The sequence below is a fragment of the Filicampus tigris genome, chromosome 20 (assembly GCF_054856515.1).
Source record: "Filicampus tigris isolate MCC_2025a chromosome 20, RoL_Ftig_1.0, whole genome shotgun sequence".
NCBI classification, from domain to species: domain Eukaryota; kingdom Metazoa; phylum Chordata; class Actinopteri; order Syngnathiformes; family Syngnathidae; genus Filicampus; species Filicampus tigris.
The window spans coordinates 4512291-4524193 of NC_141236.1; the positions used below are offsets into that span (position 1 = coordinate 4512291).

The 11903-nt window shown below is 40.5% G+C and overlaps 1 protein-coding gene across 3 annotated transcripts; it reads right to left on the bottom strand.

Annotated features, from left to right (window-relative positions):
* Positions 1-234: 234 nt before the first annotated feature.
* On the bottom strand, positions 235-8334 carry gtf2a1 (general transcription factor IIA, 1). 3 transcript variants are annotated; one of them, XM_086019483.1, is made up of 10 exons: positions 8089-8334; positions 5676-5777; positions 5311-5521; positions 5151-5215; positions 4737-4812; positions 4540-4667; positions 4240-4344; positions 3008-3259; positions 2831-2920; positions 235-1948 (listed from the first exon to the last, which is right to left on the bottom strand). In XM_086019483.1, exons 1-10 carry the CDS (start codon positions 8116-8118, stop codon positions 1841-1843), a joined length of 1167 nt encoding a protein of 388 aa, XP_085875609.1. In that variant the 5' UTR covers positions 8119-8334; the 3' UTR covers positions 235-1840. The 3 variants fall into 3 exon arrangements, with proteins under 3 accessions (XP_085875609.1, XP_085875610.1, XP_085875611.1); XM_086019484.1 differs by having other exon boundaries at positions 5332-5521; positions 8089-8333; XM_086019485.1 differs by lacking the exon at positions 8089-8334 and adding an exon at positions 6906-7203.
* Between the last annotated feature and the right edge of the window lie 3569 nt (positions 8335-11903).

Here is an 11903-nt window from a genome sequence, read left to right on the forward strand (position 1 = left end):
TACAAAATGGCCAGTCCGGTTTCATGGCTTTGTTTTTCAAAAATAAATTCATTTAACTACAATTCCAAAGTAATGTCTGATTTTCATTTGTTTTTTTTTCATTATTTTGATCTATTACTATTAGTTTTCTTTCATAGATATTTTTGTATTCATCGCTGCCATTTCCATCTCACAAGTACGCTCATATTTTTGTTTCAAATTGAAAGCACAGGTATCTGTATTTGGTTCCAAAGGTTAATTTATAAAATGTTTTATTGAACAATACATTTTAACAGCTATTAGAAGTCACAACAGAGCAAAGGTGAGACCATTTCTCAGACACCCTTTTGGGAAAGTACAAGAAAAGCAGGAGTACAAATCAAAAAGGCACACTCAACATTGAAGTACAGTATGTGGGAACAAACGTGACTCGCCAGAATCCACACAGAGCTACTGAATAAAATCAATTACTTGAATTTTTGCAACAAATCTTTTTTGACTGCTTAAATGCCGATAGACATCAAACGTTGCTCACGTGAACACATAACATTGTCTTGCTTCCTTCTTAAGGTTGAAGTATATTCACAATATAAATGTGTGGAGCCCACAAACCAACTAGTTGACTCCTAAGCCCCCCAAAACATGTACTTTATTTCAAATGGCCGCAAAAGGTCACTAAAAACATTTTTTTTTAGAAGAACTAACTCCCCTCGTTCTCACCAAATTTCAAATTCTCTCAGTCGAAAACATGCCCACTTAAAAGTCAAGACTAAAACACAAACGAACATCCAAGTTGATTGGGAACAACGTCACACAAGCTTTGTTCAGCCAACAGAAAAAAAAGGAACACTTATTTGATTGTAAGAGCACAATTCGGTGCAGAAAAAAAAAAATAATCAAAAATAACTTCTACTTTCATGAATAAATAGAAAACAGCGTCACTGATGGGCTAAAGGTGAAAAGGGACTATTTTTGGGGTGCTCAGTGAAGCAATTGACAAACGCGCATACACGAAGTGGATGAACTCGACTGCTTGAAGCATACACGCTAATCGATAAACCGAAGACTGCAAGGACTTAATTTAAGAAACAGGACAGGCGCAATTACTTCAGCCATGGCTCTGCTTCTATTTTGCTTCGTGGAATGACGCGACCAAAAAAAAAAAAAAAAATCTGACGGGGGGAATAAAAGATTTGGAATCATTACTCATTCGAAGATTTAAAATAATGCCTTTATACAGCTATAAATTATTTGAACTTTTAAGTTATTTGAACGTCTTTGTCACAACCCTTCAATTTAAAAGAAACCTTAAAAGAAAGACAGGCGAAACTCTTATTTCCGAGCAACCTTTTTCAGAAACGGGACTTGAGACAGAAATTCCAAGAAGGACCGAAAATTAAAAGTGAGGCCAAAAGCTATAATTCTGGCAGATGTGAAGGCAACAATCTTAACGTTTGGACTTCAGTGCAGAAAAGCCGAAGCCGTCCACCACCTCGCAGTGCATTGACACACTTTCAATGTCAGCACAATCTGGTCCTCTGGCATGTGCATCTTGTGAAATGATGTGTGGGAATTCACTCAGGGAAAAATGTAAAAGGCCGAGAAACAAAAAGGAGGGCAAACGTTCCCTTGAGCTGTCAGTTTCTCATCCCGCGAGGCTCGCTTGCCGAGTGCGACCAGTGACATCCGGCTTGTAGTAAAAGGACCTTGCGGTCCTTTGTCCGAGTTCTTAAAAGACTCTACGCGCTTCCTGCAATCAAATCCAGTCACAGGATATGGAAGGATATTGATGTTGTCCATACACTGGAAAGGAGGAGTAACAGACTTCCTGCTTCCGTTGCTCGGCTTCGTCTTCCGGCCTTCACCATTCGGCGTCTCCGATGGCTTTGGAGAAGACGTAGTCTCTCCCGTTCAGATTCATGATCCCGTCTTTCAGGTGAAATTTCCATTTGTTCTTACTTCTGTGAATCTGCGGAGTAAGTCGGGAGAGGGTGATGAGTGTGCAGACTGCGAGGCGGACGTCGGGGGCGCCGGGTGTCGCGTCAACGGGGACCAGGGGTGCTGCCATCGTCCGCATCTTCCGACCACATTTGTAAGCGGCCAGCCAATGAAGTCATACAATTTGGTGCTATTATTGTGTGCTATTTAAATGAAGCTCATGTTTAAGGAGGAAGTCACCTCAATTTTTTTCTTTACAATTAATGTTCTCTGCAGTCCCACTAGTCCAAACTTGATATTCTGATTAATATTGTGTTTGTGGAATATGAATTTAAGCAGCAAAATCCACTTGTTTTTATCCATCTCAGGGCGGCCATTTTGTCACTTGCTGTCAACTGAAAATGACATCACGGTTGCTCAGGTAACAACCAATCACGGCTCGGCTTCAGAAAACAGGTCGGCCCTGATTGGTTGTTACCTGAGCCCTGAGCAACTGTGATATAATTTTCAGTCGACAGCAAGTGGAAAAAATGGCACCCGAGATAGAAACGGGCGGATTTTAACTCACATTCCACAAACGCAATTGTAATCAGAATGCCCTGTTTAGACTAGTGGGGGCGCATACAACTTATTATTGTCAAGAAAATTTGGGGGTTGACTTCCCTTTTCAAATGACAAAACACACAATAAAATAACGGTCCGCTAGTTGTAATATGGTAGTGATCTATATTGACTTTTGTTTGCGTTCCCATCACGGGTGAGATCCTTCCTAATACTCCACATCACTTACCACTATAATATTTGACAGACTATTGTGGCCGGCAGTGTAAATTATTGTTGGGCGTTTGCATGATTAAACAGCCAAATAACGGCTGGCATATGCCGGCTACTGTAACCCCTGATGATGACTCACCTTGTCATACTGGCACACAACGACATTCTCTGTGTCAAACAGTTCGTGGTCCTCCTCGTCACTGACATCATCGCCGCTGTTCAGTGGCTCCTAAAAAGGGAAAAAAAAAAAATTTGAGCAAGGAGCAATAGACCGCCACAACACAAGCGACTCAAAGGCAACGGGCACGCCGCTCACCTCCTCCACTTGCCCATCCTCTCCCCCGTCTTTGTCTTTCTCCTCTTCCAGGTCCTCATCGTACTCCTCTTCATCGTCGTCTTCATCCGACGAGGTGTCTCCGGCGCCGTCCACCTGCAGCATCATGGGAGGCTGCGGTTGACCCGGGCCCGCCTGCTGAGCCTGGGTCTGCACCTGGGCCTGTGGCACTGCAGCACCCTGGACCTGCTGCACCTGCGCCGCCTGGGGCGCCATGGCGGCAGCCTGCGTCACCTGACGGGACAGGAACGCAAGATGAGAAGGTGCTAAATAAAAGGACGGGCAACAAAACACAAATATGGCACACCGCAGAATAGAAAATAGTTGGGTGCTGTCATCATTTCACTGTTGGATGCCAAAATGTGGACGAGAAAACAATTTGCTTCCACTGTTTAACATAGTGGAGAGTAGAGATAGACCGATATGTTTTTCTCAGGGCCGATACCGATTATTAGTAGTCAAGGAGGCCGATAACCGATATTTGGAGCCGATATTCATTTTCAGTAAAAAGAAAATATTGGCATCAAAAAATAAAAACAAATCAAAACTCTTAACTTTGTTGAAATGCCTTTACGCATGTTTGTCAAACATGTTTTACATTTGCATAATGCTGTCGTTTTTTTTATTATCATACATTTCTGACAATATGCATCTTTATTGTAAAATTCTAGCAAAGTTCAGGAAGCTCCCAGGGTCATCAGCATGTCTTCAAAAGTTGCATGAAAACTTAAATAACTGCTCCCTATAGTTTTCGACAGTAAATAAAGTTCTCCAATATTTCAAAATAACAGAAATGTTAAAATTTCACTTATCTTTGTTTTGATTTCAAACAAAACCAAAAGGTGCAGAGTGTTCCCAGGGTCAGTAGAATCTCAAATAAAAGTTAACTGAATATTTAAACAAATAGTTCCTTGAAGTTAACACAGTTTTAAGTTGATTTATTATCGGCCATCAGATTAAAAAAAAAAAAAAAGCCGATACCGATATTCATCAAAATGCCGAATATCGGCGCCGATATCTATCCCTATTGGAGAGCATAGCATCCATTTGATGTGCTCTTGAGACACCATTTGTCTTTGCATATTATTACAATGAAAGTATATGAAACAAAATATTGGTTCATTGCACCCTCCACTCCAAAAAATGTCAAAAGAAAGAACCTGAATTAGTGAGGTAAAAAAAAAAAAAAAAAAAAAAAAAAAAAGCATGATGACCTGTGTGTTGCCTTGGACTTTATTTCCAGGAGCTAAGACGATCTGTGGCTGCTGGATGATGACTCCTGTTTGCTGAGGGATGCCTCCTTGTAGCGGAGCCAAGACCTGGTTGTAGCGGAATGCGACAAGTCTGATCAATACAATTAGTTCCATACGCAGGGAAATAATACAAGAACTCTGGCACACCAAGTACAGGTATAGGTCATCTTTCCAAAAGGGCAGGTGATACGTTTGATAAGAAAGGGAACAGAAGTGAGGACGAACCCGTCCTCCGGTGACCCACGCGAGCGAGGTACGTACCTGCTGTATGACTGGAGCCTGCACTGAGCCAGGTTGCATCTGCTGCTGCAGCAGGATGGGCTGCGGCGGCTGCTGCTGGATGATGTACTGAGCCCCGTTGGGTGCACGCAAAACTTGCACAAACTGACCTGAGGACCCACAGCACCGCAAAACGGTTGTATGATTCGGTTTAGTGCCTGAAAACGTGTGGCACTTACCTGAACTGGTGATGAGCTGCGGGTACGGCGTGACCCCGGTCGGCAGAGCAAGAGCGGCTTGTGTAGCTGTTGCACTCTATAGGAAGAATACAGCATGCATGTAACAAGAGTTTGACGCAACCGCACAAATCTAAGCTGGCAGACACTAGCCGAGCAGGGTCCATTTTCATCACAGGAAGAATACGAAAAAGAACGCCAACAAAAAAGCATCCCTGCCGCTCTTAAATTGTGTGGATTTACCTGTGCTAGAACCTGAAAACCACAAGCGCATAGGCGCATACCACTCCCTCGAGTAATGAGTAAACAAACGAGTTAAGCTGTCTCTTTACCTACTTCGCACAGGCATTGTGAGCAGTCACACAAACTATTGCAGTACTGCCATCCGTTACGTTCGCTTGAGTGTTGACTACTTGCCATCCCCGTTGTTGTCATATGTTGTAGAATCTTGGAATCTGGTACAATGACTTGCTGCTGGGGCGCTGCAGAGCGAGTGATGATCAAAACACGTTCATTATACGACCCACACAATGGAGCTTGAAATAGTTGACGACTGTCATTTAAGGAAACGACGTACTTGGAATTCTTTTGGACCAACCTTGCTGCTGCTGGGGGGGCAGGATGACTTGTTGGCCCTGTGCCTGCTGTGTCACCTGCTGGCCTTGTTGAACTTGCTGCTGCGACGGTTGATGTTGTTGCTGCTGTTGCTGCACGGCCTGCATGGCGGCCTGTTCCTCAGTATGGAAGCCCTCCACTGCCTTGGATTGCAATAGTTTGCTCTCCCATAGCTGTTATGGAAAAAATAATTATTTTAGAAAGGGTTGCCAACTATTTGCATACTCTACTTGTAAAATCACAAAAATGTTGTTGTTTTTTTTACTTTTGAATACACTTTTTGGTAACTTCCGCTGTTGTTAAAGCATGTTGCAATAATACTATTACCGTTTTCAGCTCCATAAGCACTTGCTCATCCACGCCCTCGTCCAGGAACAACTCCCGCACCTCACTGATCACATCCTCAATCACAGTCTTGTACAGTTTAGGCTACAAGGAAGCAAAACAAAAAAAAAAATGTCACACTCATCAACCACACCATTAGACTCTATTGCAGCCGTTTTGTCATAAACTGCAATTAAAACAGGGTTCCAAATCAAATTTAAAGATACACATCAACTCAAAATGTGACTTTTAGCTGTAGTTTTTGGTGCTAAAGAACATTATTCTGATCACTGTCAATGCTATATCTCTGTAACATCCCCAATGTACTACGAGTAAAGAATAATTAATTAACGGAACAGTTCTATATTTTAATCACAAAGTTCAGAATATTCTGCTGTGTAATTTTAGTATGAACCTAAAATGCACAATTTGACTTTGTCAACTTCTGAATGCACATATCCAATTGTTTGTTGTGAAATGCGCTATATAAATAAAAGTGTATTGTATTGTATAGTGACAGTGGTTGCCATTTCTGTGGAATTTTCTAAAAATAATGGAATTAGTACTTCAAACACCTCAATAATTCTAAAGAAATTCAGAATAAAAATAAGTTCTTGAACCAATTGCCTGCCCACACTGCTCTTCTCATACGTCACACGTAATGAAATGGTTGAAATAACCAAGTTATGCATTTTTCCTTTACTTTAAAGGTGTTTTTTCCCACCAGATTTTCTATAAAACGTTCCTAAACAAAGGCCATTTCCCCCCTACACAAAATAACTTCATTTCTTCAGAATCCATCACCAGATTTTTTTAGGTGTAGTGTACTCAGGTTCAAGTGGCCATTCCGGCCAGACTGCATTTCATTTTTAGGAAATCTTGTCACGTTGCTGTTGACGGAAAATTGACCTTTTTTTTTTTTTTTTTTTTAACCACAAACGCTTCAAATGTCACTATGCATATAATTCCATTGTAACGGAACTAAGAAATGTATTGTTGGATAATAACAAACACTGTGAATTTTGTTAAACACCAAGTTATGCATTAAGTATTGAAACATTAAAACAGTTGGACAATTGTTAGTTCAGAAAAGATTAAAGCAAATTAAAGTTAACCCGGTAGTGCCTTTTAGGTTAAACCTCAAACCTTAAAGTCAAAAAGGGTTGCAGGCACATAGCTCAATCAAATCGCTACTGTCGGCTGTAAACAACTTAATGCGCTCGCTCAACGTACTAACAGCGTCTTCGTAGTATGTTCGTGTAATATAAAGTATTTGGACGCTGCGCTGACGACAAAAGCCTGTAAAATGGCCGCACTCCGTTTGTTCAAACAGAGCTGAGTGCCACGGAGGCGACACGCGAAAACGAGATCGCGTAGCTTTGTCGCAACGTCCACAGCACGGGCGTCGGAACGCTGCTTCCCTCCCCGTCGGCCCGGGCTGCTCCTCCACTATTTAAAGCAGTCTGCTGGTGTTTATAAGCTTAGTCGGTGACGTAACGTCGAGTAGCACCTTCCCATCCCGGCCAGTCTATATAGAGAGCCAATATGGCGGTATAAAACCAGGCAGCAACGAGGGAGGAGGGACAGAAGCGGAGACCGAGAGGGGAGACGTGGAAGCCATTTTACGGAGCAGCTCGACAGTCTAGCAAATTTTAATAGTGTGTTGTTCCTCGACAATCGTTTAAGTGGTCGTTTTGGACAAGACAGAGTAAAATTATCGATGGAAATAGGAATATTTGCGTTTGAAATGATTGGAAGTGTTTGGATTTTTGGGGGGTTGGGGGGGGGGCCGTTTTTTGGCATTCAAGTCGTGGAATGGTGGACAAATATGATGCAGCACAGGGAACGTTGCTCTCGCGACTTTCGCCTACTTTATTTCATCACAAAGAATCAAAATTGCTTCGCGATGTTTATGCAAGGTGCTTTGCGTACATTTAAGGTCTTAACATGAAACACGTTAACTCGGCCCTTTCCTTTGGTCATTGCTTACCCCGTGTTGACGTAAAAATATCAGTCGACTACACTCAACGCCATAAACGAAGACAATGTGGTGATTTTTTTTTTCTATCAAGTCGACCATCATGAGCATAAAAAAATGCCAACGGATGAGATGCAACCTGGCAACAGAACAAGAGCCAAACATGTCACAACTCATAAAATTCGACTCGTTTGGAGTCGCTAACATTGTGGCAACACACATTTTCCAACCTATATTTACCATGAAAAAGATTGGGACTAGATTAAAATTAAAACAGTCCAATTGAATGAAGCTAGTTTAATTTTCATTTGTGTTATGCTGGAGTGTGTGTAAATGATAAATTAATGTGATTCGATTAAAAAAATAAAACGTGGTCAACAGTTTTCCGTTAACTTTACCCCCATTCCCCCCTTGACAATCCTTGAGATTGATCCTTACCACTGGGTTCGAGTTAGCCGAGCTCGCCATTATACGCGCAGTCTAAAAACCACACGGAAATGGGCGAGAAATAAAGAGCCAAAAATGATCCAAAAGAAAACTGTTAAAACAACTGGGAATGGTATTCTAAAACAGCCGGCATCACTTTTGTAAATAAAACAGTTTTGGCGGTCTTATTTACAATCCCGGGCTGCGAATCCCCAGCAGTCCACCGTCCGTCGTTGTTCTGCTTTATATACTGAGCGAAGGAGCTGCGAGTGCGCGAGACATAGGGCAGGGTCAAGCTGCCAATATCGCGAGATTTCAAACGGAAACGACACACCAGTTAAAGGGCATGTTGGGAAATGTGGTTTAAAGGGGCATTCACGTTTTTATAGTTCTACTATACCTCGCATTCTAAAAAACGAAAAAAAAAAAACAAAACCATAATTTAATGCTTTGTTTGAAAAACAACAAAAATTATATCAGGGATAGGCAACTTAAATGCACATGTACATCAGACTGCACACCTCCCAGATGTATGTTTGTAGTTTTAATATATTTCATTTTTAATATTACATTTTTCAATGTATGGATAAAAGATCCACTACCCTAACACAACATTAAAGGGGTTTTCCAGGATTTTTCTCCATTTCCTCCATGTTTTTTGGAAAATGTATCTTGAAAGTTTATTAGCATCTTTGAAAGATTTTTGGGGGGTTTGTGGAAAAAAATTCCCCCAAAAACATTTTTTTAATTACTAATAATCAAAGGGACATTCAAAGTGTAGTGATGCGGGCCGCCACTGTCCCCATTCCTGAATGAAGTGTTTTGTGGGCATTAATTTTAAACAATCATACATTTAATGATGCATTTGAACCAGCATAGTAAAGTAGTCCCGCAGTGTTGGTTCTGGTTCTCGGACAAACAATATTTTCAGCCTCAATCTGTCAATTTAGAACTTCTAGAATTAGGAGTGCAATCACATACATGTTGTAATTAATGAAGTTTATTTATGTTATGTTTTTCTCTCTATTTATATGCAGATGTGGAATGAGGTCGGATCGATCTTATAAACCATAGCTGGGTATTCTGATCTCACCTCCATCACTTCCGATGTTGCTGGTTTTGTCATTAAATTGTCTTGTTGACTATTAAATGAATAAATGTCCCTCTACACAAACATTTTTCTTAATCTATGAAAGTTAATTTATCTTATATAGTTTTTTAGTTTTAATTTGATTTGTATACACATATTTACTGTACGTACACGTTCAAAGTTACATCGCCAATGCAGGAACAAAACTCCGTCGTAAACCAGAGCGGATTTGAATCTTTTGTGTGGTGACACAAGATTACCACAAGAGGGTGCTACCACTCCATGTCACCTATTTCAAGCGTGCTCTCAGCACGCGGTCTTTATGAGCGCTCAAAACACACAATCCCCAATCCAATCACTTTAGGATGCAACTATTTTCCCACACACAACCAGGGAGGTGTGAGCCTTGTCCTCTGCATTTAATCAAATATGCACTTGTCCTGATCACCGATGGGATCCCTCCGGTAACGATAAAGCTTTGCAACAAATGAGAACTGACGAGAATGCAGCTCTGCTTCCGTCTCCATGGAAACTTGCCTCACTGGTCATTGTGTGGCTACGGATGATATATACCAGAGACATACAACTCAGTCTACATCCGCTGCGCTCTCACAATGGAATACACAAGTTGTTCATATGACAGATTAGCTCAAATTATGCATATTTGCACATTGAAATACTATAGTAACAAAATAAACCAGTGGTGCTGATGGGCAGACACATGCACTGAGTGCCATTAAGATATTAAGCGAACGTGTGTAACTTTACAGAAAACAAATCGACATGGTCTACTGCGCTTCTGCTAATTCCGTTGCCGACATATATACGGCATTTCGCGCAAAAACGAAAAGTTGATCGGAATCTGATGTCTCGCCCTCAAAGTGAGATGTGATTAAATAGAACGCTGTTTAACGCAAGCCAATTGAGTCACACTCTTAGTAACTGATGATGCCCTCTAAAGATCTTGTGAATGCATCCCCCTCCGTCTTGCTTTAGTTGCATAGCAACAGAGAAACTGCAAGCTCCAGTTGTGTTGATGGTGGGAGCGTGCCGCACACACAGAGGCACTGGATGGAGATTAAGCCCATCTCAGCTTCAATTATGAATGGACCTCCACCGCCACATGGCTCTGGAAAGACCCCCCCCCCCCCACTTCAAAATTATAAGGCGTTGACCAACGCTTTGGTACCCTTTTACTCCTTTGCCCAAAGGGGAGAGCTAAGTTTGATCTTTAATCACACGTATTGAACTAACATGATTACAGGACGTAAATGAATAATTAACTGTCAGAGGAGGCACAGTTATGATAAGGCCCTTGTTGATGGAATGTGTGAGGTTAATGATTTGGGGTCAGCTTTTTATATATATATATATATATATATATATATATATATATGTGTGATGGGCACATCTGAGTTTTAGGTCTGTCTTCCTGTGTGGACAAGGTTATTATAGTTAACGAAAAATAATGTTGAAAAAACATTTTCGTGAATGAAATCAAATAAAAACGAAAACGCTTTTTAAAAAGACTGAAACTACATCTTATGTGCGTAAAGCCCACTCGAATTACAGCAAAAATGTCTTTTGTGTTGGTCTTTGTCAATTAATATACATGAGCTGTCCATTCGTACATCAGAAGAGAGGTCAAGTCGTCGTTTTGTAGTAGCTCACTTTACTTCATGACACAGTAATCAATGACCTTTTTTTTTTTTTTTTTAAATCTTGCACTAAAAAAAACTAAAACTAATACTAAACCTAATAAAAACTAAACTCAAACGATACATCTTTTGGGAAAAAAATGAAAAACAAGACTCTTGCTCTAAAAACTAATTAAAACCAACCGAATTAAAAAAAATCAAAGTGAAATAAAAAGTAACTTTAATGAAAAATCCCAAACCATTACAACTCTGGTGTGCAGTATGCGTGCTCTCCCTGGATTTGTGCCATGATAGGTTCATTAATTAAAGACTCTATATTGTCCGCAGGTGTGAATATGAATAGTTATTTCCACGTGGTTTGTGACTTTCCTAAAAGAACAGCGCAAACTAATCCTCTGCAACTTGGATTTTTTTTTTTTTTTTATTATTGCAACCAACTGGAAGACAATACATCACATAAACATCATTGCAGTTTCTCAGAAAATGGAAAACAAAATAAAACAACATTTATATATTTTTTTTGCCACGGTATTGGACAACGTTGATATTTACATGTAGTGATGAAACAGGTCTGGAACTCATTCTTTGGCAATATGATTGCACAATAAGGAGGAGGAAGAGGAGGGAGTTGAACATTTACTGAAAAACCAACACACCTGGGTGTACTCTGCGTCACGTCTCGCGGATCAATAACACTTTTGCATTTTTGACATCACTAACCTATGGCTTTCCAATACTCAGCTTAGACGGTCACCAAATAGAATGGCAGTACTTTAAATTATTTTGCCCGTGAGAGTAGAACATAAAAAGAAATTGGCAACTTTTGATTCTCTCTTTTTTTTTTTTTTTTTAAATTTGTATTTTTTTAGCATTTTTCAGTTTGCTTGGCAGCTTTGACAGAAATACATTTTAGGCAGGGAAGTAAACCACTTGCTTGATCAGGAGTTCCTGAATGCAAATGAGTTAGACAGAGGAAGCTTTTTTTGTTTGTTTTTAAAGCCACATATCTTGACATGCCTTTTACCGAACCAACATGACATTCGGCAGCACGTGAGTGGGTTGTTTCTGTAAATACAGCA